The sequence below is a fragment of the Thunnus thynnus genome, chromosome 4 (assembly GCF_963924715.1).
Source record: "Thunnus thynnus chromosome 4, fThuThy2.1, whole genome shotgun sequence".
In the NCBI taxonomy this organism is placed as follows: domain Eukaryota; kingdom Metazoa; phylum Chordata; class Actinopteri; order Scombriformes; family Scombridae; genus Thunnus; species Thunnus thynnus.
Genome location: NC_089520.1, coordinates 29,337,370 through 29,365,252, shown reverse-complemented (window position 1 = coordinate 29,365,252; position 27,883 = coordinate 29,337,370). Strand labels below are relative to the sequence as shown.

The following is a 27,883-nucleotide window of genomic DNA, read 5'->3' as shown; positions in this document are numbered from 1 at the left end:
GTCGTTTTTTTTTATAGTTCAGTTTGTGTACGAATTAAACAAACAAGCTACAACATGTTCATTTGTGAGCCATAGAGTTGTTGGTAGGTGTATTTTTGAACTTTGGACAGAGCCAGGCTAGCTGTTTAGCCACCCTTCCCCTCATCATTATGCTAAGCTTAGCTAATCACCTCCGGGCTCCAGCTACATACTTAACATACAAAACAGAGCAAGAAACCCAGCAAGACAGCAAATAAGCGTATTTCCCAAAATATCAGATCATTGTTTAAAATGCTAAATACGTGCACAGGTACAGGTACTCAGTGGCATAAAGAGCATAAAAAGACTTGTAAACATCCAATAATTGTTTTATATATTTATGATTTTATGTTATGATGTATTTATTACCTAACTTCCTGATATTTCTCTATTTTTAGACATACATCAGCGTAAAGTTCTTGACGCAGCCAATCTGAGCCTTTTTCGAGTTCTTCATGCCATTGAGTGGATATATATTTGTATATTAAATGTTAACCACTTCATCCACATTTGACAACTCCCCTCCTATTTTTGTATTATCACTGACCTGTTTGGAAAACCTTTTTTCACTCATTTTTGTGTATTCCTGGATATAAAATTGATTTAAATCAGAAAACCATCAGATCAACAAGTAAATAGTAAATTTTTTGATCACCTGTTTATTCTATTTTTTTTTTAAGAATACAGAACAAAAGAACAATAGAGCCAAAGAAAACAAGAGCACAATTCAGCAAACTTAAATTAGTCTATCTAAATTAGTAAATTTAGTCTAATCATGTATACTGATGACGTCCACAATGAGTACTACAGAATAAACATGATTGCATATGTGTAAATATCATATCACAGTGTAGTACACTTCAAAATACCTGACAGCACCTGCACCCAACCCCCGAATACACACACACATACACACAAAAACACAGAGAGCACCCCTCTCTCCCTGAACGTATCACCAACCTTTGGACTTCACCACTACTCCCCTTAATAGCTCAATCTGACGGATCATTTAAAAGCCCGCTGAAACAGACAGATGGGTAATGGATTGCATGGCAAATCAATGCTCGGATCAATGGAAGACATGCATCAATAAATGGATAGAGAGCTGCTGAAATAGACACCGGAGTTAATGTGGAACAGCGTAGAACATCATTGTGTGGAGTACACAGTGGAGAAGGCTAATACGAGTCGGCCCTGCTGATAAGGTGTCCTTTTGAATAATGCAGACAACAAAATGACAGTGATAAGCTAAACTTAAGCTGAGCTGCTATAGTGTGACTGGAGGAGCTGCGTATTTAGTGCCCACCCCCAACACACACACACACACACACACACACAGGCACACATAAAGGCAGCCACCAGCAGGCCTATTTCTCTGCCTACTGTCACTTCACAGCAATTTCCTGCTAATTTACACAACTGTAATCATGTGACAATCCTGGTGGGACTGAGGTTGTGGTGAGCAGGACTGTAGATACAGTATCAAGAGAACAGGAGGGCACAGAAATTGAACAAAAGGACAAATCTGTGGACAAATCTTACTCCGTCCTCATCAGGAACATGAATACGAGCAAACACAGAGTCACTTTCATCAGGAGCAAACTGTCTTGTTATTATCTGATGTAAGACAGTTTGCTGAGCTAACGTGCCGGGACACATGGTGCTGTGGGGGAGCAGCTCACCACAAGTGTTGAACTTGTGTTGGACTTAGGTGGCGTTGTGACCAGAGGCTGACTCATCGCTGCAGCACCGGACGCTCAGGACTTGTGGTTTAAATGTCCAACAGCATGAGGCATCCCACTCACTGATAGCTACTCCTCATACCAGAGCGACTGTGTCAGCTGCTGTGAATAGGCATCATCGTAAACAAAATAAATGTAATGCTTGATAGACCTAAGCTTGCACTACTTGGACAAGCAAGTGGCAAGACGCTACACCTGTTTCTCATGTGCTCGTGCCATAAATCTCTGGTGAATGGCTGGTTTAAGGGGTGGCTGCTAAGGAGCAGCTGTACCCGTCTAAAAATAGCGGCAAAGGCTGCTGCTGGACAGCGTGTTAAAGCTCAACATGCAGTTTAGCACAAAGAGCCTACCAACAATACCTTCCACCTGCATTAGCCGAACTGCGGCCCACGGCATCAGCATTAGAGCGCAGGAAGTGACTGACTGCTGTGCAAACTGAACGTCCGCGCATGTCACTGTGTCTGACTCACTCACCCAAACAACGACCTGATCCTGACCACATAATTCAGACACACTTTATTTTCCAATGAGCTGAACATTCATTATCAGTGTCTCGTGGCCCGAGGCAGAACGCTCCCTGCCCGGTGTAGTGACAACCACCAGCCGCCCTGATGGAAAACAAAGCCAAGATGGCACAGCAAACACGAATCACTATGACAGGCAGAGTTCAACAAAGTAGGACTCAGCACACTAAGCACATTTTATCAATGTTTTCTTTTAGTCAGGTCCTTTCTCCAAATTAAAGAACGGACTGAAATGCCTACATCCAGCCCTGCTTGTTCAGGCCGATAATAAAAAGAGTGAGTATACATGCGTGGGCCTGCTTGCGTGTGTGTGTGTATTTGGGTGCACACACCTGTTTGGGTACACTGTAGGGTAAATGTAATTGCAAAACACAGAGGCTGACAGTGTTTAGAGATCCCAAATTGCACCTCTGGGAGTCACTATAGCTCACAATCTGACTAATGAAGGCCAAGTAATCAAGCTTCAAACTCATCAGCCATGTTTGCAGTAATTAAAAGGTTTATGTTCAGCGTCAGGAGAGCCGTTGGACTCTTGTCAGTCAGTGTCAGAGGCCCAACTTGATGTTAAGTATTTCCAGGACCCAGAGAGTTTTAAACATTTTATACAAATTCAACTTCTTTGATTGATTATTCAGTTAGAGGGAAATAAAATGCCATAACAAATACATTGCGCTACAGTTAGAGGTCCAGTCTGTGCATTCACACCCAGGCACCAAGGGAGCCTCCATAAATGTACATGGTGATGTATAAGAATCCAATAATCAATTGTATGACGAGCGCTGTCTGTCTGCATCATCCTGATCTATTCTGTCCTATGGGACTCTGAGGGGCTGTGAGGAGGTGAGGGAGGTGCTCTTAGCGTAAAATACTGCTGTCATTCCCTCAGTTCTCCTTGTCTTTAAATAAACACAAAATACAAATATAATCATGCACATGGAATACTGTAAATAAATACAGAAACTCACATTAACAAGCAACGGCATCCAGCACGTACTACAACTTCCTGAAAACAAATGTTCACTATTGTTCTTGCTTCTGCACACCTGCAATTAAAAAGGTTATTTCACACCTGCATGGCTGTGATTTGTGAGTGTGTACAATACAGTACAAAATGCGTGCTGGCCAACTGGATTAGAGCTTAATGCATATTTGGTAGGATATAATGTTACACCTTCTGTCAGACATGCTGACATCCACAAGGATTTTACCCAGCATGCAGCAGGAGAGGTTCTGCCACTAGCGCTCTCTGGGGATCATAAGTGACCTGAAGAGGACATCAGACAGTGACTTCGTCTCTATGTTCACACAAACTTAAAAATTTAGCAGTTTAAGACAGAACGAGAGAGCCAGCAGGATGCATCTATAGCTAACTCATCTTTAATTAGTGGAGATAGGAATCTGGTTTTGGATTAAACGGCAGTAATTCAATTAAGTGTTTGAGGTTACGACTTAAGAATATGGTGCTGTTTTTCTACTAGAAATACATCTTTTGTGTTTCCAGAGTTGCAACACTTCTCTGTGAGAGGAGTGAAGCAAGTTTTAGATAAGGACAGGGCTCTCTCTGGTGGCTGAGGCCTGCTACTGTTGCCGCTGACTGTCAACACCAGTGAGATCCCAGTAAATGTGTTTAAAAAAAGGCACTTTCTGTCAAGAAAAACAAACAATTAAAAAGTAAATCATAGATATGGTTTTTTAATTGTCATGTGCGAAGTGGAGTATGTGAGTTTCTCTGTTCACTAGTGAACCGAACCTAATAGGTGCAGACTGTTGTGTTGTGGATACCCCACTGCTTCCTTGATTACAGCCAGTGGTTGCTTTGCAGCAGCCAATTAAAATCGAATACCATTCTCTCACATATTACCACCATTGTATTTACTTGTAGATCAATCCCCTTCAGCTGCGCCATTTTACATAATGAATGCAGAGGCTTTTGATGTGTTTGCCTGGTAGGAGACGCACACACCACAGGAGGAGCCGCTGGAGGGCCTGCTGTTCTCACCTTACTGCCATGTAATAGTGTGAAGTGTAGGCTGTATCAGGTCTTAGTGGCAATAAGGTGGCATCTTGTAAATGAAAAATATTTATAACACTGTTTTTAAATTCATTGCTAAAGTTGTAGTTCACTGCAATATTTTATAGTCAGAGATTATTATAATATTATATATATTATATATATTATAATACAATATATTATAACATTTTTGTACATTTCTTTCAAAAACAACACACAATATCAGACAATATGAATGAAACTACAATTAACCAATCATTTAATTAATTGATATTGGGTAAGCCAGGTCTGTGACCATCAATAGGAACATCAGTGGCGGAAGACGTTTACGCAGATCCTTTACTTCAGTTGATGTAACACAATGTAAAAATACTACAAGTAAAAGTCTTGCATTCAAGATGTTACTTAAATAAAAGTATCAGTATAAATATCAGCTAAATGCATTAAAGTATTAACATTAAAATTAAATTTTGTTATATGTCATTATGCTGTTATATATCATTGGATTACTGTCACTGATGCATTATGTAGCATTTTAATGTTGCAGCTGATCAAGGTGGAGCTAAATTTAACTACTTTATGTACAGTTGGGTATGGTCACCCAACTCTGTTTATAGTAGAACTGAAATGATTAGTTGATGACAAAAAGTACTATATAAATAACTATATTTATAATCAAATACTTGTTTCATTTTTCAAGCAGAATTGCCAACAATTCTCTGGTTGCAACTTCTCCACTGTGAGAGTTTGCTTCTTTACTGTATTCTTCTTTTACTTTACTGTATCATTGTAATGTGAATATTTTGGGGTTTTGGACATAAGAAAACATTTGAAGACGCCACTTTGGACTCTCTTTGTAAATTCAATGGGTATTTCTTTGCTATTTTCTGACATTGAATAGACGAAACAATTAACCAATTACTAATTAAGAAAATGATTGTCAGATTAGAGAATAAAAAAATTGTTAGTTGCACCCCTAATCTAGATCATATTTGGTATATATAATTTTAATCTGTAAAGTAACTGTAATTGTCACATAAATGTAGTGGAGTAAAAAAAGTACTATATCTGCCTCTTAAATGTAGTGAAGTTGAAGAAGAAAGTAGAATAATACACCTCTTAACTGTACTCAAGTACAAAAGCCATCATAAAAACTCATGTCTGTATCTGCCTTGATTTTGAGAAGAACTCTATTAAAATATAATATATAAACCTTTGGATATATATATGTATATATGTAAAATTTTGTTAAATTTCTACAATATATGAATAATATTAAATGTAATAGTATAAAAAGTACATATTATAAGTAATGTTTTTACAAAGAAGTGTTTCATCATCAGGTTGTTCATCTACAGTATTTCGAAATATTGGCCGAGCTGTCAGCTCACTGTTCCTGTCTGTACTCTGTTAGAAAAGCAAAAATGCTTCAAATGCAGCCTTTTTACATCGTCATATGCAATTCTTTTGTTCAATATAGCTGTTTCTATATGTCTCTATGTATAACTTACTTATAACTACAATGCACTGTCTACAGTACATTCAATTATACAGTAAATAGCAGGATGTTTTCATTAAAACATGACTCAGTACATTTTTTCCTACATTTGAAGATACTGAACTGCACTTCCACTCTTTGTTCTTCATCTGTAAGCACAATCTTTTGATCGCCTGCTGGTACTTGCTGTCCATCAATGTCCTGAAAAGATCCAACAGGTCATTTTCTCCCATAAAACCATCTGCACATCTTGATATGGAATAGTTACACCTCATTTCCTCAATATAGTTAAACATTAGTCACATAAATCTCCAGGTAATACATTTATAACTCAGTACACTCTGAACACACTTCTCACTACTAGAGCCAAGACGTGTTTTGATCATTCACAGCAGGACCTTTGTGCTTAAGTACAAGATATAAAGATTAAAACACTGTTCGTGCCAGGCTCAGCAGCACATGGCGCCCATGTAAAGCCATAATTTAAATTATGTGGAGATTCAGAATAAGTATATTGTTGCTAATATGGAGCTTTGCACATATTCCAGCCCCCTTCTTCACTTCTGCTTAAAAAGTGCTTTTAAGAATCTGTGGAAAATGAATATAAAACTTAATATAATAGCAAGGAGTCAGCAGTTGTAAAGTCCCATCTGTGTGTGTGTAAAGAAGCGTTCATTTAGCATTCATCCTAATCTATGCTTGTGATCTATGACAGAGCTCCTTCTCTCCAAATTCACCCTGGACAGCAACTGTGATTGGCAACGTAATCAGCAGAGGTGCCAGTATCACAGATGCTGTCTCTTAACTAATTGCATGTAGGAACTGCAGTGCATAAGGCGCAGGTGCTCATTCTCTTTGTGAAGTCGCTTTGGCCTGTTTCGCTTCCATGTGTATCCTGGAACTTCTGTGCAAATATTTTTTAAGCTATTCTTCACAAGAATTTGATTGCAATTGAGCTCAAAGTGAACACGAAGGCAGAGGGACAAAAAATACGCACTCATCTAGCAAAATACAACCTTATTTATTATTAAGGCACAGTGAGAGCTCTTTGGAATGATGCTCAGATGCAGTTACAGTAGTCAATTTTGATTTAAATAACCAAAACAGTCATCACATAAACACATGAGCACTTTGATGCATTTTCACTCACACAACAGCAGATATTATCCAGTCTTAACCACCTCAGCAAATGATATTCATTAAACTGACATGGTCAAAAAGTGATTATTGCACGGTGTCTATGATTTCTGCAAGATGTTAATGTCAATTACAATTCTGCATTACCATTACACCAAAAATTGCTTCGACATGGACAGAACACAGCAACTAAAAAGGACAAAAGCAGGCACTGCAGAAAATAATAACAAATAGAATAAAGCTGAAATTCTACTGCATAAGCTAAAACCGTTTATTTGAAACAGAAGACCCACAAGAAACTTTGCAACAGCTCTTTCCCTAAAAACCCTCTGTCAACGAAATCCCTGAAGCCAGAGACAAACTAGTATAAACATCTGGCTCTTGGCCATGTGCCCGTGCCTGTGCCCACACTTTCAACACGCAGGCTGGGGTTCGGTCCCTGCCCACAGTCTTTGTGTACCTTCTGCCTGCTGGAAGTGCCAGGCCACTGAGTCATGTTGGTGACGTCCGCGAGCTCTCGCCTTTGGGACAGGGAGGTCACCATGTGCTCCAGCTTGAAGCGGATGGTTGAGTAGTAGTGTTGGCGTTCTTTGGACAGCTTGTCAAAGCAGCCCTTCAAGGTGTCGTCTGGAGCTGCCGGGGTGGGTGAGGTCTGTTTGGGATAAGCGGAGGAGGAAGAGGTGTCCTGGCTCTGGCTCTGGCTCTGGCTCTGGCTCTGGTTCTGGTTCTGGCTCTGGGTGGTGGTGGTGGAGGTGTCGGATAGGATGAGGTTGGGTTGTTGTGTGAGCTGAAGGTCAGTCTGGATGTCTCTGTCTGCCACCGACCAACTGGTCTGAGTTGAGACGTGGCAGGACACAGTGCTGGGGGTCATTAGCTCTCTTTCTGCTACCTTGTCTGCAGGGAAGCTCAGAGCGGTGCTACCAGCCAGGATCTCCTCCTTTAAGTGCTGCTCCTCCGCCCAGTCCTCACCTATGGTGGACGTGTCGGATGCTGGGGTGGCTTTAAGACCCGCCTCTTCAGTTGAGGGTTCACCCGGCAGCTCCACCGCTGAGGTTTGGGGCTTACGGCTGGGCGTGCTGGTCAGACACACCGGCTCTACAGGCCTCTCCCTGGCCGGGTGAGGGGAGGAGGTGACTGGGTTTTTGATGAGCAGGTGTTCGTAGATGCCGCTGTTTCGAACACTTGGAGGTCCCTGAGTGTTTATAGGTAGAGACTGGGCGTAGAGGATGCGGAACTCCTCGTCAAATTTCTCTGTTATCTGACCGGAAAGCTCGATCAGGTTGCTGCTGTTCAGTTTGCCATCGGTCCAGTTGAACCTGCACACAGGAACAAGATTAAACAACATGCATGACATTTATTAGCCATCTAAAGCACATGATGTTTTATTTGACTTGAGGTAAAATGTTTAGCAGGCTGTTACCTGTAGGAACCTGTAGCCACTCTGGTTCCATCAATCAACATGAACCTCTCATGAACCTCGCCAGTAATCCGTGCTCCTGATCTCATGTAATATGTTGTACCAGTTATGGTTCTCACTCTCATTTGCTTTAAGGATTAAAAAAGAGAAAGCACAGGAGTGAGAGATCAGTTCAGACTCACCCAGTCACACCAAATCTTGGAAGGCATATTTTAATTCGATGCTGTCTGATGTTTGTGTTGTGCACACAGAGCCACACCCAGCTTTACTGAACCAACCACATACCCGAAGGTCATCCAAGCAAACACCGACATTTCTGCACATCTTGAGGAACGCGGGAGCACCTGATTGGTCCAGCAGGATGTAGACAGGGACTTTGCGGCTGGAGCATGCCTCCTGAAGATCTTTAAAGATATCCAGGTCTGTCAGGGAGTCTGTAACTATGGCAATCACCTGCAGTGGAAAATTACAGAGGTAATATAATAGAATTCCTTTTAGGGCTGCAGCTGTGCTCGCCCAGATGTAGCACATGATTGTGTTTTCATTATTATCAAATGCAAGGCCTTATTCAAACAGAGCTGCGAATCTCTCGCAGACACACTGCCTGTAATGCGTGTGCTGATGAGCTTTCTATTGACTGTGGTCTGTTACCATGGCAATCCGCAGTAACGCTTGGTCAGCAAACAAATTACTTTTATACAGGAGACAAGTAGGTGCACTGTAGGGCAGGCCTCCATTTTCCCCGAGCTTTGTTTTGCACTGAGATCTCTGTTTTTATGTGAGGAGGAATGGAATTTCACATGCTGTTGTAAAGGTTGTGTGTGGAGGATTAGACACGGATGTTTACATATCTCCGATTTATTGCTTCAAACTGGTGTTATCCACATGCAGCTTTGTCCAGAGTTCCCCACCTTATTTGGATGACACTGTGTGGATGCTTGTTTTTAAGAAAATGTGCAAAAATAGAGTGAAACCAGGCTGACCAGCCCGGTGTGTCGTTACAGTCAGTGGCCTCCTCGCACAATAAAGGCTGTGTGCAGTGAAGGGTTTTACATTACAAAAAGGACAGACAATCTTACGGTTAAACTTGGATGAGAATATTTTTCTAAGGTTTCAATCGCTCGCCAGCACACTAATATACCACCACCTTTTAGCTCTAAGCTAGAGAATGTTTAAACTAGAGCTCGCTAATGAAAGAGGTCTTGCAAACTTTCATGGAGGGGAGCAGAGCAAGTCGAGGCACATCTGGTACGCAGGCCCTACACAGGCCTGAGGTGCTGCTGAAGCCGCAGACTGCTTTCACGCTGGAATGTTTCTTTTCAAAACCAGAGGCTGGACTGACAGCTCCCGTCAGGAACATCAGCATGAATATTCATGATCTGTTTTTGTTTGTTTTATCTTTTTGGTCATTTTTTTTTTAAATCAGGATTTCAAAAAGCTGAGCTTCTAAAATGAAGACTGATCAAAGAAATTCCATGGGGACAATGTGGCGTGTATACAAAGAGCATTTGAGTTTTCCCTCCAATATTTTTAAATAACTGACATACATACACACTCAGTCTAACTGGTTTGTGGTTGGGGACCATTTGATAAAATATCTCTCTGAATTTGACAAAGAGCCAAAACTAATAATCCCGTTTTAGGATGATACACAAAGCCATGCTGTCATTGTTACCACTGTTGTCTGTAGGCCCAGAAAATACCATATGAACTATATTCCAATATGAATTAGAAATGGATAACAAGTAGATATTTCACAGTATGTCCATTTAGGAATGTCAAAAACACTGACACAATATGGTAAACATTTGTTAAGGGCGTTGCCAAATTATAAAGAATAATAAAAGTTAAATATTAGGTAAACCAGTATGTGTTTTCCATATTTTCTTGGTTCGTACCTCTCTGGCACTTTTAATCATGCGCCTCGCAGCCTCCTTGCAGCTGTAGATGCACGCCCCGTAGCTGGGCTGGAAGTACGCCACGGCCCGTGTGACTCCCCGGTAGGAGCCAGTGGTGAAGGCGGGCCAGCCCATCTCCAGCAGCGGCGGCTCCACGTCCGATACCTCGGGGAAATAGGTGACGGAGGAGCAGTCCTGCGACTGCTCCAGCACCTGGTCCTCTCCGTAGAAGGACACGCACCGCGGGGCCACGGTGGCGCTCCTGATCCGTTGGACCTCATCGTCCGACAGAAAGTTGGGGACCCTCTCTTTCCTGAGGAAGTCCTGAAAGCTGTCGACCCCTCCTGACAGCAGCTCCTCCAAAGCCAGCCGGTGGGTCTCGTTATACACCTCCTGCAGGTTCAGGTCGTTGCCCCCGGTTTGTTTTGAACCCAACCTCAAAGGTGAGTCCTCCAGACACTGAGACAGGGCCATCTCTAACAGCCTCCACCGTCCCACAGGTGGCAGGTAACGTCTTGACCTACAGGAAGACAAATTCGTATTTTGTAGTTTCCCTCCGTTCCTGTCGGTCGTGGATCGGTATTGGCTGTCGGATAGTAGTCAAACCAGATTGGCGTCTCCGGGCTCGTCGAATCGGGCTGTCAGTCTAATGTAAAGCCGGTCTCATTGGCTCATTTGGAGGCAAACAAGCCTCCTGCCCGTCCCTCTTGGTCCCTCTGCTCTGCCCTGATCCGGTTACACCGCAGAGAGCAGCGGAGAGCAGCGAGCTCTCACTCTGCTGCTTTTCCCGGATATCACGGGTGTTGTGATTCCTTGTAACTTCAAACTAGCACTTGAGTGTGTTTACTAAAAACAAACTCAGCATTTGCTTCACAGACAATGGCTTTCTGGCAGGGGGTTCTTTATCACTAGAGAACAAGATAAACACATATAAAGTGTTTTTTTCAACCATCTGTCTTTCACTCGTTCACCATCTTTCACCACAAGAAACTCCAATCTTGAGGCAGTTTGAAGTGAAGAAGAGCACTCCCCTCTTCAGATTTCCCTCGAAATTTAAGCCACTGACTCACACTGTTTAAATTCATGAAGCCGGTAGCTTATCAGCGGTCTTCTTTGTTTACAGTGCTAAAAAACAGTGTTGCATAAAGACCGCTGTTCAGATTTTTATTGTAAAATGCTTCCAGCCATGGATGTCTAACAAACATGGACTGCAAGAAAAGCACAATGCATATCAGTGTACAAATGTATCATGAAAACATTTAAATCTATAAATTTAATACACAAGTTTTTAAAGGCCCATCACACACAATGCCACGAGACTGTTGGGGATATTCACAGTTATGCCATAGTTATAGAAAATGTATGCATTAAATTCATATACTAGTACATCTCAAACGAGGATGTGCTCAACAATCAAACTACTGTTCTAACCTTGTAACCATAGCAACAGATTGATGCTGCCTGCTGCTCGATTAAATCACCGATCAAACTAGGAGTCACACTCAGTACAGACAGACAAACTGTGAAAAGTAGATTATGATTTGAAGACAATATATATGTTTTCCTATGACAAGTTTTCCTGAAAAGGCCTATAAATAATAATAAACTCCTCTTCGGTATCAGGTTACCTTGTGCAGAATAATTTATTGACTAGCTGGGCATATCCGGTGAAGGCTATTTACACATTAATTCTGGAAGTGGGTAAAATAATAAAGTTAATAATAATAAAATATATATTCACCTACACAAAATACAACTCAAAATGCTTAAAAACTTACATGCCAAATAGACTTGAAGTAGATTTGGTGAACCCTGTGGTGACTGACGGTCACATGAAATTCAGCGTTAGAATTAGCTCCAAAACCTGAAGTTTCATCTCAAATAAAGTATGTTGTATTGACAGTATGTTGCAGTATTACATCTTGTAGTATCTAGTTTGCCAGAAAAACATATCAGAAGAAGAGAAACTAATCTGTAAACCCAGAACCTTAAAAACAACATGGTTAAAGCACTGAGTTTTTCATTTAGAAGAAAATAAAAACCAGAGCATAATGTCTGCTCTGTGTATTGTTTTGAGACCTTTATATTTGTACTGCACATTCATAATATCTTGTGCATGGGCCTGCATGAAGACATGGCCACAAACTAAAGGAACCTAACAACAGCTCACTGCTCTCACCACACCCTCAGTCTAATAGATAACACAGAGTGCAAACACTTTATATATAGACATAGTATGTAACAACAAAAGTTAAATTAGGTCACATTTGGAGCAAATGTCTTTTTAACCCCATCTTCTATATCAGCTTATGCACGACTACACGTCTCACTTCTGCAGACCGGAACCAGGGTCTGGGTTTTTGTTTTACTGTTGAGTGATTCATCTTCCTGATAGATAATCTTTGTTTTAACTGACTGTACTGTACACAGCCACAGCTACAGGCAACGTCTGAACTCAGTCAGGACAAACTGGGAGGGAAGAGCCAATCCAATCCTCCATGTTTCCTAAATGCCGGATGGCTCCATAGTATTGGTCCTATATGTTTGTTAATCACAGCAGACATTTAACGTGTTAGTATGTTGCATGTTGTAGGCCTCATGCGATAGTCCCCCTTCCTGTTACACATTACATACTGTACACGTCTGTCTGACTAAATCTGTTTTACTTCGGTATTCTTAAGTATAATGAGACGAGATAATGACGACTTTATCCTACTTAACGTTATATTTGTACGCTACTTTGTCTTGTTGATATTAATTGATATGTTTTCTTATCCTGAAATGTTTACCATAGTTATTTTTCCGTTAATCTGTTTTCTATTAGACACTCATTCTAAACATGTCTGTTCCAGTTTTGGGCTTCTGCGCTCTTAATGCGCTTTTACGCACAGAAGGCCAACAAGGTCATGAGGGTCACAGTCGTATAAAAACTATCCTACACAACAAGACATAACTAGCATTGGTTATATATTTCAAATAAACATGTCCTCTTTTGTTAAACTATAAAAACAGCCATTAACAACAAGTCTGGATTTGCTGTGCATCTGCGTAAATTGGTCTGCTACTATTACGCGTGTGCGTTAAAAGTCTATTTTAAGCCGGCACGCTAATAGGCCTGTGCTTAAAATGACAATTCCCACAAGTGTTAATATTCATAGTAGCCCATCAAGAGATTTTTTTTTCTAAAGACGGCGGGCATCTATTGAAAAAATATGTGACCTAATTAAGAAGACCTTTTGGGTGATGAAGCTCACTGAAACTGCAGATCACTGAACTCCTGTTAAATCCCAAATTTACACAATACAATCCATCTGTTCAGCCTGCTTCGCGGCGCCATTGTAGCTATGTATAACCCAATCTGTTAGAGCACTACCCCTATAACGACATACCCAAATGTGCACTGGGCTCAGTATACGTACCCCCCCACCCCCCTCTCCCCTCACACACACACACGCACACTCTCTCTCTCTCTCTCTCCCTCTCTCTCTCTCTCTCTCACACACACACACACACACACACACACACACATCCCCAATCTCATCCCCGCCCCTCTCCAAAATTTTAGATGAAAGGGCTTTTGGATTTTGGATGACGCTCCGAATCACGTGTTCATAGGAAATACACTCGCTATAATTTTTTTGGAGCTGCCTCGTCCTGCACCGCCGACCATAGTTGTTTTGCCGTCTCCATACAGTGTGGCTGAGGGGTGGAAAGGTAATGTAATGTAATGTACCTTGCCGTGGTCACTGACGGGTTCACGCCAGTTCACCGGGTTCACTTGAGGAGAGCTCCCACCCCCTGCTCGCCTCCTCTTCTTCTCAAAGCGCAACGATCGGAGCTAATCCAATATTATTCATTTATATATTAATGTCGGATTCCATTTTTTCCCACCGACTGTTGAGGTAAGGACACATCTACTCTTCCGAAACGCGAATACCTCTCATTATTGACGAGGTGCGATCTCCAAAGTTGTTTACTGGAATTATGTCTCGCTATTGAATATTGAATTTTCATCTGGTGCTGTAGTCAAAGCAGTTTATATGAAGTCGCCAATGTATAAAATGGCGACAGTAGGTGGAGGAGGGGGTGGAGGATTTTTGGGAATATTCATAAGGTTATATAGGGTGCCAGATCGCCTTGTAGGCTCCGAGGCAGTGTGTTGCCCCACAGTCTTGTGAATGGAGCGAAACGGGTTAACTCGTCAGTTTGTTACAGTTACAACAACGGATCCTCCGTCTGGCTGAATTTGCGCTCCTTCTCGCGCTATACAATGTGGCGTATCTGCTTATTTTATTGCACAACGCGCTGTATTTCCCCACTGTGCTGTGAGAGTGAGTGCTTTTAGTTGTGAAAGACTTCTGAACACAGTGCTATAGCAAGCTTATTGACTGATATAAGAAGCCCATAGAGTCCATAGATGTCCAAACTGCACGCCAAGTATCAATTTTCATCTACTGATCTCTCACTCTCTACAAATTTCTTCCTCTTGCCAGAGCAGAAAGGTAGGCCTGTATCTCTATGCACAGGACTCGTTTTCTTTCATTTCCTCCTCTTCCTCCTACCAACATGTGCTGCTGCCCTACTCTCTCTCTCTCTCACTCACACACACACACACATACACACACATTGAAACATATACAGTACAGTAAGTAGAGCTGCTTATTTCCAGAACCCGCGCATATTATGCAAACTGTGGATTATCAGTGAGGCATTCTGTTGAAAATATCAGTTCCTGTACAGTCACATTTTCAATCTGTACATAAATATTGACCCAGCTTTGAATGCCATGTGTCTCCCTCTGCCTTAGGGGAGGGACCTCTGTGCTGACTAATGTTGCCTCTGTGTAATATGTTGGGTGCACTGTCCATAACGCAAGAGAGAAACCCCAAATTAATCATAGCAGCCAGGCCAGCTAGACAAGCATGATTCATTGGCAATTTTTGGAATGTACTTTAATTATTTAACCATGTAAGCTTGTTACATATAATGTAGGTCATGGAAATGACTGCGCAACACTTCTGCCATTGAGGTTTTCCTGTAAGAGTGGGTGTTTGGTCTAAGTAGAGTACAGTCCAGTCTCCAGTGGACATTTCTGCACTCCGATAGTTAATTTGCAGGCGTGTGTGATGACCGGCAAAACAAAGGTAAATGAGCTCTCGCTGCGAGAGCTCCGGCAGACCGGGTTCAGCTTGGCCCAGTGAGTTCAGTGTGTGTGGAGGTTTTCACTCCAGCAGGACGCTTACACTGGGGGAATGTCAATTCCCTTTGTGGATCCCTGGGAACGGTCTTCCATCTCCCTTCTCGGAACTGCTTTAATGAGGCCAGGCATATTGCCTTTCATCCCTCACTCCCTGCAATTAGGCACAGCTCACAGTTTTCGTTATGGCCACAACGGAGTGTTTGTACACACAGACACAATGTAGTGGGCCAAGAGTGCCCACTCCCCCCTATCACAAAGCAGCGTCTGCACATGCCACCCCTCATATACCTGGAATACTGTACTTTTCAGGATCCAGTTCTCTGAATTCTTAACAGCGCTTACTGTAGATATTATGTTTGTGTGTGCCTCCCACTGCTCAAAATGAATCCCCTGCCAGAGAATACCGAGGAAGGTCATATGGTCATGATTTGCAGATTTAGCTGACATGGAGTGTATAACATTCCTTGAGTTCAGAGAAGAAAATCATCTATCTAATGCCAACCAGATCTATTTTCCAGCCGTTTTTATACAAACAAGCATTCATGATAGCGGCATACCTCACAATCCTCTCAGAAAATTCTCTGAAACACAATCCCAAGTCCTATTTTTCCCACCAAAAAGGACGGCGTCTTATAAAGGTTTAGTTTTATTTGGGTCTTTCAGCCTTTTTGGTATATCTTTTGTCATCGGACCAATGCCGTATCGAAGCCCAGACCGCTCAAAAGCCCCACTAAAACAGCATGTTTGCACAGTTCCAACCAAAAGAAACGCCTGTGCACTGACGGAGGGAGAGGGGGGGGAGGGGGGGGTGTGGACCTCAGGGCTATTGGGGAAAGAGCCCCTGCCACTTTCTCTGTCCCATGTAAGAAAGGTTTGGTCAGCAGGAGCTGGTATTTGCCAGGCTTTGGCAGTTAAAGGAGGCTGTGATGTCAGCCATTTTAGGATGGACAGTACAATGTGCAGTACGCCGCCATCTTTCTTCCTTTTCTTCTTAAGTTGCCAAATGAATGCCTGTAGTCTTGGCTACAGAACTGAAAAAGTTATTCATCAAAAGTGATGTAAAAGGATGCATGACTCAGAATTTTTTTCTCTGTGCTCCATGGTTTATTTGTCTGTCATTCATCTGGGCCACAGATAGAAGGGTTTGGAGAACAATGTACGATTTCAACAGTGAGCGCTCACCCTAACACAAAACAGGACCATGAAGCAAAGATGCGCAGACTGGCAGAGTGCAGGAGGTGTGTACTGTAGCGCCTCAGTCTGCAGGCCTCTGCACGGATTTAGCAAGACAATAACACTGACAGGAGGTCATTTCCAGCCTGTACTGCAGCAATATTTCTTTCATCAGCGCCTGTCATAAACATAAGAACAGTGGAGCAGGGATTTTTGTGTTGTTACTACATGACTTGAGGAAGAAAAAGCAAAGTCGTTGCTATGGACCTCACCCAAAGTTATCTGAAAGAGACTTGAACCATGAATGGACTTTTCAAAGATGGCTGGCAGGGCATGTGGATTAAGTTTGTCCTGCACCGGATGCAGTCCAAGGAATTCGGTGTGTATGCGTGTGTGTGTCTTGAGGTTGGTGGGTGTGGGCGAGTGACTCCGCTGTGTGTGTGGCGTGGTGGGCAAGGGGAAGAGAGGGGTTGCCATGGCGATGTTAACACATGAGTGGCACCACCGACCGGTCTCCCAGTGGACGAGGCTGCAGTCATGGAGGTAAGGGGGGTTTGGTGTGTGTGTGTGTGTGTGTGTGTGTGTGTGTGTGTGTGTGTGTGTGTGTGAGTGAGGAGGAGGAGGAGGAGAAGGAGGAGGACGAGATGGCTGACAACACCTGCGTCTCAGACATTCAGACACTAATACGCACACAAACACACCCATGTAGAAACAAAAAAAAAACAAAAAGATCCCGCAGTGGAGACGGAGACTGCACTCTGAAGCCACGGCGGGTCTTCAGCTGACCAGGCTGTGAAGACGCTGTGGACTCGTGTGCTGTATTAGCACTGTGCTAATGACCCTGATGACTCTGAATTGTTTTTCAGCACACGTAACACTGGAGCCCAACACTTATTCATGCTGGCAGGCGTACAGTGACACACACGCACAAAGATGCCCCCAAACTGAAATCTGTCCACTCTTACTGTAAAAAAAAAAAAAAAAAAAAAAACACACTAGTCCACGCTGGCAGCATGATGGACACAGGAGACACCCAGACACGCAGGAAACAGAACAATCGCAATTCGACAGTCAGCCGTCTAAAGGCTCCCAGCGCTGGATCACGTTTCCCTTATAAATGAGGCGCCATTGTTCCCAATCTCTTCTCTGTGCAAGACAGTAATTGCTCTCTGTCTCTGGCTTATATTTAGGTGTCCAGCTGATCCACTCACATGACATTAATCTATTTAATGGACATTTGGCAGAAAATGTTCCAGCTAAACAGATTTTTTGATCATTCAAATGTATCTGTCAGGATTTCCCCTCTCTGCCCCAACTCCCAGCGGACGCCCGGTCATTTTTTTGGCAGATTTTTTGAAGCAGGCTCACAAGACAGGCGCGGATCACTGTCAAAGCAAATTATACGCAAAACAAATATTGTCATAAGTGAGAGATTTTTTTTTTTTAAATTTATTTATTTATTTATTTTTAAAGCTCTTCTGCGACTGTCGCATCAAGAGACTCCTTGCCAGCTATTCAGTTCAAAGAGAAAGATTTCAGAGTGATGCAGGTGCTAAATGTTGCAGAGGTGAGGAGGGAGTGTGTGTAGATGTGTGCCTACGAGGTGTCAGCGGGGAGGAATATTGAAACAGCGCAGCCTGTCATCATCATCAGTCATCCTCTCACTTCACTCCCAAATGTCTGAGTTTTGTCTTCCTTTGTCCTTCCTCCTCCTCCTCCTCCTCCTCCTCCTTCTCCAGCCTTCACGCTCTCATTCATGTGACAAGCTGCACAGCAAAAACACCAATCTCTGTTTGTTAATGTCAACTGTAGGTGACCCAACAATCTGGGAGTATCTGAATCATTGGACTGTTTTGAATTAAATTTTAATGTCTAGCAACCACTTTGCAGCCTCGCCTCCCTTTCCGCTGGTAGCAGCTCGCTGTAGATTGGGCATGTTTTTCGTGTTGTAATATTGTAATTACTGCAGCAGTTTATGAGGTGATGAAAGGGAATACATGCTGCTTTTTTTCAATTGGTTTGCTGAGATGGGAGCAGCACACTCAGCCATGTAAAAGTATAGAGCATTTAATTAAATATTAATGAGATGTAAATATAATATTGTCATGGAAATGACAGCGTAAGAGCACATAAGGGAGGCCCTCCTGTAAATCTTAAAGCTGCTATTAAATCAGGCGGAACGTATAAACCCCATCAGAATTTAAACCTAGCCTAATCCAATTTGTTTTGAAACGCTTGTTTTTGAAAAGTTGAATGGTTCAATCGCGGTTTTAGTTCAGCGAACAAGGCCCCATGCTTACGCTGAGCGTGGGTGTTCGGAAAGCGCGCCTGAGAGCTCTGCCACTTTCCCTCACTTCAGATATGACTCCCCTGGTCTGCGGAGATGAAAAGAGTTTCCTCCCCCCTGTGCTACGGAGCCAGTGCCAGCGCGAGGACATACGACACACAGGGGACAGTGATCGTCTGAGCGTTGTCTACCTCGCCGCTGAAACACAAGGCCTGGCTTTTCAGAGAGAACCATTCAATGGCTCCCTGTCTGGGAAGCCCTTGTCTTGTGTCTGATCGCACGTCTCGCTCGCCAGATAAAGCAGCCCATTCTTTTGATAGGTGACCTGATTCTTTATGTAACCTTTCTCAACTTTTGGCTTGTCTTGGGTTTTCTCATGCAGGAAGTGGAGTGTTTCTTTCGGGGAGGGAAGCTTCTGTACTAGGCCATCTCGTCACAGACCGGCATGCCCTCTGGGGGCTGCTACACCAGTCACAGCCCACCACCGTAACCAAATTACCTTCTCCATCATTTTATTTTCCATCTGATAGTTTTTGTGAAACACACTGGCAAACAGTGCCACTGTCTGACAAACAAAATGAATCACTTCAGCAGAGCTAAACTGAGCCAACACTGCTTTTTCACAAAGTTCTATAGCATAGTAGCATCTCTCACACAGATGTTTCGGATGTGCATGACTACATCCCCCTGCTGTGTGAAAGCTGACTTATAAATCCCTCCTTCAGTGGAACAAACGGAATGAACGGTGTGTCCTCACCAGGGGTTAATCGAGTGTGCCGTCAGAGGATATCATGACCTCTCTGGCGGCAAAACATACAGCACATGCCCACGTCTGGATGCAGTGAACCGGGATTACTGCATAAGATGCTGGTGACCTAGTTTTTTTGCTGTTTGTTTTGTTTTGTTTTGTTTCAGTTTTTTTTTCTTTCTGTCAGGAAGCAGCAGCCGTCAGTAGAAATGAAAAAAAAAAAAAGGTAGTTACAAGGAGGACGTCATAGTCTGTCTGGGATCAGTGTGTACTGTTGGGCAGTCATTTGAGGTTTTTAATTCTGGAACAGGTTCATCTTTTATTTACCATCCAGCCAGCAATGGTGAACATGCACGTGGATGCAGTGAAATGAAACTCTACGGAAGAGCTTTTCAGTGTGTACAAATGCAGTGTGGCAACCAAAAAAAATTAGTTGAAAGTATGTGAAATTGTTTTCTTTGTAACCAACAAAATGCTGCGCAAGGCTGGACTTCAACAGCAAGAAGGTTTTGGGTGGTATGGTGGGTGAATTTGTTCTCTTTACAGGATGATAAGCATGCAGGAAGAGGTAAAGACTGAGTGATAAGGATAGATGATGATAGAATGAGACTAGTTTTCAGCAGCATGTCACACATCAACACCTCTCCCGTCTCAAAGAGGAAGATATGTGCAAGAGGGCTCTGCGTGTTTGTGCGTGTGTGTGTGTGTGTGTGTTAGTGTCACAAGTTCATGCAGAGGGCAGAGGGTGCAAAACTACATCTCCACTTTGATATCTGATTTGATTTTTTTTTTCATGTTTTGTACTTTCCAGTGTTAAAATGATTATAAAAACCAGCTGTATCACTAACAAAACACTGACCGGAGCGAAAGGGGAAGAAAGGGCAGAAATGTTAAGGATTGCAGAGACAATCTGTATCCATCCTTAGGACTGGAGCGTTATAGGAAGGGGATGCCTGCGGTTATGGTTTGCTAATGGATTTGTGCACTCAGCGATCTGTGTATTGTGTTTGTATGCATGCATACGATGCCATGCTGTTGTTGAACAGATGTAGGATGAGATGGTTTGAGTCGGCAGCTTGTAAATGGCTTCAGATGTGTTTGTTGTAACCTTTTCAGACAATCACACTCACACACACATACACACACTCATACTAGTCACCTGATTTCTCCTCTTGTCACTACATAATGCCATCAAATGTAAAACATAAGGCTTACAGCTAAGTGTGGCAGTAAAATTCTCTCATTCAACAGCAAAGTAATTTATGTTTTTGCTTTACAATATCAAACCAAAGAAGGACAGCACAGTACAACCCAGTGCATGTGAAAAAATGTAATATTAAATACATAAAAGGGACACCCCACCAAAAAAAAAAAAAACAGTAAATTGGTACTAAATATTTTTTGCAGACAAACACAAACCTGTATGCATAATTTTGCATATTTTGGTTGTTGCAGACAATGTGAAACAGCTGGTAAGGTTAGATACATGTGCCGCTATCCATACGGAGCAGTGAAGTACGTCCCACTCAATAGGTGCAAAATCCCCGAGGTAGTCTGTGGACAATATTTATTTACTGATAATAACTCTTTCCTTGAGGGAGGCAGGTGGCATCTGGCAACAAAGACCCCAGGTCTGATTTGAAACCCAGCAAGTCATATTTACATTGTATCCACCTTAGCTTTGGTCTCAGTGCAAACCAACAGTTTAATTACATATTTTAATATGATGAAGCTTTACTGAAAATAATTCTGTGGACACATGCCATCAATAATTAGCAGAGCCAAACCTATGACAGCAGTCACAGAAAACAACAAATATCTGAGATTAGACTGTCATTTCTGGCTATGTTGATTTTCATGGTCTCTTTTTTTTTTAATTTATAAAAAGTGACAGCTAGACAGAAGTCTGAAAATCCAAGTAAATAACCAGAACACTGACAGGCTGCACTGATTGAAGGTGTGTGTGTGTGTGTGTGTGTGTGTGAATTACTGTCATTATTGAAAGCCCCTTTTCTTTGTAGATTCCCTCGATATATTTAAAGGAAAATATTTTTCAGTATTTTGGCAATCAGCCGAATGTAATTTAAAAAGATAAATAATAATTTTGTTAATGAACTCTGATGCCACTTTACCTTTTTCAGTACATTAATTAAAAAAAACCTTAATTTTTTTTGAAAAGAAAAGCCTTACACTTTTTACTTTAGTGCTGTGCTGTAATTGCTGATAAATACCACCTACACTTATCACACTGTATTTCCACCTACACTAATTACCCTGCGCAGGGCTATTATCTCTTCTGCTTACAGTAATATGCAATGTATAAATAATTCATATGTTTTTTTTATTTTTTGTAAGCATAAACTATAAACCTACTATTCACACATGAAATGTTTTATGTCGATTGCACAATGTTCAGGTTGGATGAATAATTTCTCTCTTTTCTCATGTTTTGCCCCCTTTTTTCTATCTATTTACTGTATCATACTGCGTTTTATTTTTTCTGTAATTATTAAATTGAATATGTGCTGAAAGAGTCACAAAATCTCTCTTTTTTTGTGCTCTTTTCCTCACAGGTTCCCTGGGAGCTGTTAAAGTTGTCCATGTGACAAGAGTCCTACAGTGGCAGAAGGCATGAAGCAACACTGTGATATCATAGTGGCTGGTCCATGACACTAAACTCCATTCAACCCTCTCCACTATCCACCCGCCCTCTGTTCTCATCATACCGGACAACCAATCACTCACTCTCCCATCTACACAAAGCTGCACAATGGCCAGCAAGAGGAAATCCACTGTACCCTGCATGATACCATCCAAATCCAAACATGTGCGTGAGGAAATCATTCTGGGCTCACTACCAGAACTCCTACCAACAATCCCAGAAGATAGCATACTCAGCATCTCTGGAGAAGAGTCTGGCCATTTCTCTCACAGCTCCTCCAAATCTGAATGTGGCAGCGAGATGCAGAAAGGAGGTACATACAGCTGTCCAACATGCCGTTTTGAGTCCAGAGATCTAAACTACTTTTTGGATCACATGCACAACTGCCACTTAGACTTCAGAGCCCAGCCCACCTTCTACTGCCTGAACTGTGGGGTGTCAGTCGTCCGCTTTGAGGCTCTGGCTCTGCATAATGCTAATGCCCACCCAAAGATAATGGAGGGCCTGGTCACTGCTTCCCTTACTGTCAACAAGAGGGACGGAGTCACAACTGTGGAGCAAAGCCTCTTCACGGACAGCAGAGAAGACTACAGAGAATCTGGGATCTCCCTTACCAAAACACCAATAGCAAAGATAATGAAAGCCAAGGGAGAACACAAAAAGATTGTGGTTTCTCACACCGTGGAGGTACGGAAGAAAGACACTGGAAAGGATGTAGACCCCAGCATGCTGAAAAATGTGCCTGAACTCCAAAACGGGGCTCTTGGTGTTTCTGCCGCCCCAGCTATGCCGAGGACCACTGTCACTCATGTGATTGCGACGACAGTGTCCAACCAAGTCTTTCACCAGCACACTCCCTCCCTTTACTCTCCCCCCTCTTCTGATTCCAATAAAGACCTTCCAAAGGTGATGATCCCTCTTAGCAGCATCCCCACCTACGATGCTGCCATGGACACCAGCAGCTTTCTCAAGACATCCTTTGGCAAGTTTCCTTACCCGACCAAAGCAGAACTCTGCTACCTAACGGTGGTCTCAGAGTTCCCTGAAGAGCAGATCAAACTGTGGTTTACTGCCCAAAGGCTCAAGCAGGGCATAAGCTGGTCTCCTGAAGAGATCGAAGAGGCCAGGAGGAAGATGTTCAATACCGTGTTCCAAGGTGGAGCACCTCAAAAGCAACCTGCTACACAACGGCACGTCAATCACATTGTTACCCACCACACTGTCACAGCCCATCCAGGCTCAAAAGGACCAAACTTTCAGATGGCCAAAGTTCCCTATGGCAGTATAAAAACTAGGCCCAGTGGAGTCATAGCCACACAGGCCAGCATGTCAACCAATCCCCATGTCACAAGGGTCTCGTATTCTACTCCAATTGTCCCCCAGAAGTTTCAACCCATAGTCAGAACAACACAGGTACTGACCAAGAATACTCAGCCCACTGTGGAGCCAGACAAGAGCAATGGCCACGGCCTGGACATGGCTGGAAGCAGCGTTTGTGTCAGTAGCACCAGCAGCAGTCGAAGCAGCAGTAGCAGCAGTAGTTGCAGTAGTAGCAGCAGCATCAGCAGCTATTCCAGCAGTAGTAATGGTGGTGAGACTGTCACCAGGAAACCGGTGAACAACAGCAGCCCGACCAACCGCATCAACAGCATCGCCACTTGCTCTACCAACATTAGCAATAATGATGAGCACTGTGTTGCTGACACCAACGGCAAACTGTCAAACGTCAAAAACAACAGTTTATCAATTGGATTGGAAGGTTCAAACATTACCAAGAGTCAAGTGATCATCAATAACACCAGCAAATCCAACGTCACCTGTAACAATCATAACAGCGGCGTCATCAGTCCACAAGAGCAGGCCCATGCCGCAAAGGCCGACGACGAACGCAACAACTACATTCACAAGACCAACAACAGCAGTATTAGCAGTGAATACCCCAGTACTACTTGTAATGACAGTGTCCCCAACCTGAACCATGCCAGCAAATCCCCAACTGTAAGCACCAGCACCACTGTCATTACAAACAGCAGCTCATCCATTTTAGATGAGGGTAAATGCAACAAGGACTTTCCCATAAAAGGCATGTCAATCTTACAGCAACTCATCAAGGAGGAGGACCCCTTTGCAGGGGACAGAAGCTGCCCCGAGATGAAAATTGACCCCATCAAGATCAACTTCAAAAGGCTGAAGATGAATGAAGGGGAGACTACACCTGAGATTCTACATCAGGAACAGAAGTCTGAGATAACTGAGATGTCTGCTAGTCAGCCATCATTCTCACCCCCCTGGGGCAACAAGAACCCCCAGCAGCTGCACATCCTCCGACAGGTTTTCTCCAGCACCCGCTGGCCCAGCAGTCAGCAGTACGAGGAGTTAAGCGTCCAGACAGGCCTTCCCAAGTCAGAGGTGGTGCGCTGGTTCAGCGACAGCCGGTACAGCCACAAGAATGGGCAGCTGAAGTGGCTGGAGACCTATCAGCGACCACCAGCAGAATCAGAGGAAGTGAGGGGTCACGGAGACGCTGAAGCAGAGTCACTGAAGGAGTCTCCAGCAGCCAAAAAGAAACTTGTTGAGCAAGACATGAACAAGCACCTTGAAGGAGAAGCAGGACTGAACTCAGGGCAGCGGGTTGTATGGCAGGATTCATACTCACCGCTGCTGGGTCTGATTGGGTCCGAGGGGAGCGGCGAGCGAGGCAGAGCTGAGGAGTCAGCGCAGCCGGAAGTCTTGCAGGATCCCTGGTCAGAGAGAGCAGAGGACCACCAGCAGCCAGTGGCCAGTCAGTCACTCATTGAACAACAGACTGATGCCAGTCAGGCCAGGTACTTCAGTCATAATGCTTGATTTACAAAGTGTGATAAAAGCTCCTAAAGTAAGATGCATTTCTCATTCACAGTGCCTTGTGATATTTTGCTAGTTTTTTGCTATTTTTCAATCAAGAAAACAAAAACACCGTAAGCCAGGTGTAGTGATGAAAGCATGACAGCTTGTTGTTTGTAGACAATGCTGCGTGATGTACAGTAAAAAGGAAGCAGCAGAAGTGTGTACAGGTACTCATGCTGCGTATCTGATTCAGGCAATCAAAGGTCTGTGTTTAAGAAGCTATTTTTAGATAAGTAGGAGTCTGGCCCGTTGAATTATAGATTGAGAGCGCATGCTAATATATGTGAATAAATCATGACAATTGTCTTTGGTGGGATGGATTTCCAAGAGGCAAGTTAACCCGTGCGCGGGCACCTTTTTACCATGCTCATTCCCAAAAAGTGCCTCACCTACAATACAACAAGAACTTCACCACTTTATCACATCTTCTCAATTTGTGCATGCTGTGTTTGCCTGTTTGTGTGTTGATGTTAGGGATCGCCTGAGGATGGAGCTGCTGGAGGTGTGACGAAGCAGGCCCAATCTTGCCAGAGGAACATGATGTTTAAAGGCTGGCTTGCTCCCTGGCCGTGGTCTAAAAAGAGTGTTCATAATGACAGCAGATGTGATTGTAGCTGGACCGTTGGACTCTGACTGTAACTGTGAATACCCCCCACCCCTCCTCCTCCGCCTCCTCCTCTTCCATCTGCCATCACTTCCTGCCATCGTCAAAAGAAAGAACTTCTCACCTTTGAGTCCTGTGATGTTTAAGCCTTTCATGCTTCTTTGTGGTTGTGTGGGGAGGGTGCACAATGAGGTCAGTACGAGGGATCAAAGAAAAGAATGAGAAAAGACGCACACTGACTGGAAAACTGACTTGAATGAGCAAAGATAGGATAGGATAGGGCCGAGAGATATTGTTTTTGGGTCAGAGGGAGAAATATATATATATGATTGAAAACTGCACTATAAAAGAGGGTTTGTACTGACTGGACAGACAAAAGATGTGTCGAGGAAATGTTATTGTTGGCTTTGTGATATTTTTTACTTTTTTAGCAACCAGTACTTCAGCACTGCCTTGAATTTTACTTTTTCCGTTATTTGGTTTTTCAATTCTATTTACTCTTCTGTAGTCACTGTAAGTCCAGATGCAATCAAACATGTTTTATTTAGATCAGTATAAATGTTGGTGATCACTTTGCAGTTCAGCTACACGCAAGAGACTATATACAATGCACTAATGAAGACAGCAATGCTAAAAATCACACTGCCCCACAGTAAAGGTATTGACAGCTCTGTCAAGATCAATACACTACACTGCCCTGCAAACTGAACAGAGAGAAGCCTGTCACGCTAACGTTGCCTTACTCAGCTCTGTCCATGTGTTTATATGACCTGTCTGTCCATCACCTTGCTTTCCAGCTACTGTGCTGTCCTAAAGATTTTAAAAAAGAAGAAAAAAAACATGCCAGTGCATTGATGGTCACTGTTGGTCTATATCTGTGAAAAAAACTTGTGCTGCTTTCTGTACACTTGGAGATGTTTAACTTTAAGCTGTAATTGTATCAAATATTGTTACTGGCAAAATGTTGTTTAAAGCAAAATTATCAATTTGATCCCTAGACACTGACAGAGTGAGATATTGTGCTAGCTAGAGAGCCAAATGAGGAGATCTTTGCTCTCCTCTGAATTTTCTTGTGTTTATATAAACATACAGTCACTACATGAATCCTATTAAGCTGCATCTTTGTCAAGCTGCTAATAGCTAAGAACGGTGCTATACCATCCAAAGTGAAATTGGAGGTTGATCTCCTACCAGCAGTGTATGCACTTGTGTCGAATGTTACAAATTTATTTTGGTTCGAGATAAATGGAATCTGGACTTACGGTGTTATGATCACTTTAAAAAAAAAAAAAACTTTTATGAAATAGTCTGATCATAAAGCACTGTTGTATCATCCTTTCTACACTTCTGAATCTTTACAGAATAAACTGAATACTCACCAAGCACAGGCGTCTCATTATTTGTTCAGCAGCTACAGATTATACACCTTGCACCAGGAGTGAAGATGAATTATTCCATGGATACCAGTTATATTATTCAGTGTGATGAATGTGGAAGTAACATGATATGAATGCACTGGGATTGGAGAAATGTATGTAGCATCACCTGCTGGTGAGCAGCTGACAATACATTCAGTGCTGAATTGTGGAGGAAAAATTTAAGAGTGTTTCCGTAGTAGACGATCCATCACAGAATAACTTATTTATTTTGTCTGCAAGCTGTAATGTGAGTTTTTTTAGTCTCAGGTATGTATGCAGGTGGTGACCAGAACTTCTCTAGTCACAGAAGGATGTGTGCTGTGGGCAAAATGATATTTATAAGGGCGCAGGTCTACCAGATGTTGCCTAAGGAAAGAAATCCTTAAGCAGGACAAGACTCGAGGAGCAGCGCTTCACAGGAATGCTCGACGTTGTAATGAGTTTAGTCAGTCACACCATCATCGTTTCCCAACTGAGGATGCGAAATGTTTAAGTGTTACATTTACCCAGTTCATGGAGTTGTTTAGTCTTTGCATGCATGTGTGCCACAGGCTGAGAACATATTTGCTCATCTTGTGATTAGAAAAGATCAAATGTGTTTGACGAAGCAAAATATGAGGACGGCGTAACTGGCAAGTCCTCCACCATGGCTGCTAGTCC

General features: G+C 42.9%; 2 protein-coding genes and 1 long non-coding RNA gene across 4 annotated transcripts in view; 2 read left to right on the top strand and 1 right to left on the bottom strand.

The window, feature by feature from the left end:
- LOC137182003 (uncharacterized) overlaps positions 1-8,688 on the top strand; it is a 30,396-nt gene extending 21,708 nt beyond the window's left edge. Inside the window, exon 5 of the long non-coding RNA XR_010928221.1 lies at positions 8,599-8,688. This is a non-coding gene — a long non-coding RNA (uncharacterized lncRNA). The remainder of the gene's footprint in view (positions 1-8,598) is intronic.
- On the bottom strand, positions 6,796-11,443 carry fam83d (family with sequence similarity 83 member D). Its single transcript, XM_067588220.1, has 4 exons — positions 10,246-11,443; positions 8,633-8,800; positions 8,351-8,475; positions 6,796-8,246 (listed from the first exon to the last, which is right to left on the bottom strand). The coding sequence occupies exons 1-4, from the start codon at positions 10,717-10,719 to the stop codon at positions 7,292-7,294; spliced, it is 1,722 nt and encodes a 573-aa protein (XP_067444321.1). The 5' UTR covers positions 10,720-11,443; the 3' UTR covers positions 6,796-7,291.
- Positions 11,444-13,790: 2,347 nt separating this feature from the next.
- zhx3a (zinc fingers and homeoboxes 3a) lies at positions 13,791-27,190 on the top strand. Of its 2 annotated transcripts, none has more exons than XM_067588218.1 (3): positions 13,791-13,959; positions 22,227-25,140; positions 25,676-27,190. In XM_067588218.1, exons 2-3 carry the CDS (start codon positions 22,424-22,426, stop codon positions 25,707-25,709), a joined length of 2,751 nt encoding a protein of 916 aa, XP_067444319.1. In that variant the 5' UTR covers positions 13,791-13,959; positions 22,227-22,423; the 3' UTR covers positions 25,710-27,190. The 2 variants fall into 2 exon arrangements, with proteins under 2 accessions (XP_067444319.1, XP_067444318.1); XM_067588217.1 differs by having other exon boundaries at positions 13,791-14,147.
- The last annotated feature ends 693 nt before the right edge of the window (positions 27,191-27,883 follow it).

Coding starts and splice junctions, on each gene's coding strand:
- zhx3a (XM_067588218.1), top strand. CDS start 22,424: ATGGCCAGCAAGAGGAAATCCACTGTACCCTGCATGATACCATCCAAA. Junction 25,141..25,675: donor ACTGATGCCAGTCAGGCCAG/GTACTTCAGTCA, acceptor TGTTGATGTTAG/GGATCGCCTGAGGATGGAGC.
- fam83d (XM_067588220.1), bottom strand. CDS start 10,719: ATGGCCCTGTCTCAGTGTCTGGAGGACTCACCTTTGAGGTTGGGTTCA. Junction 8,801..10,245: donor TGATTAAAAGTGCCAGAGAG/GTACGAACCAAG, acceptor TTTCCACTGCAG/GTGATTGCCATAGTTACAGA. Junction 8,247..8,350: donor GTGGCTACAGGTTCCTACAG/GTAACAGCCTGC, acceptor TCCTGTGTGCAG/GTTCAACTGGACCGATGGCA.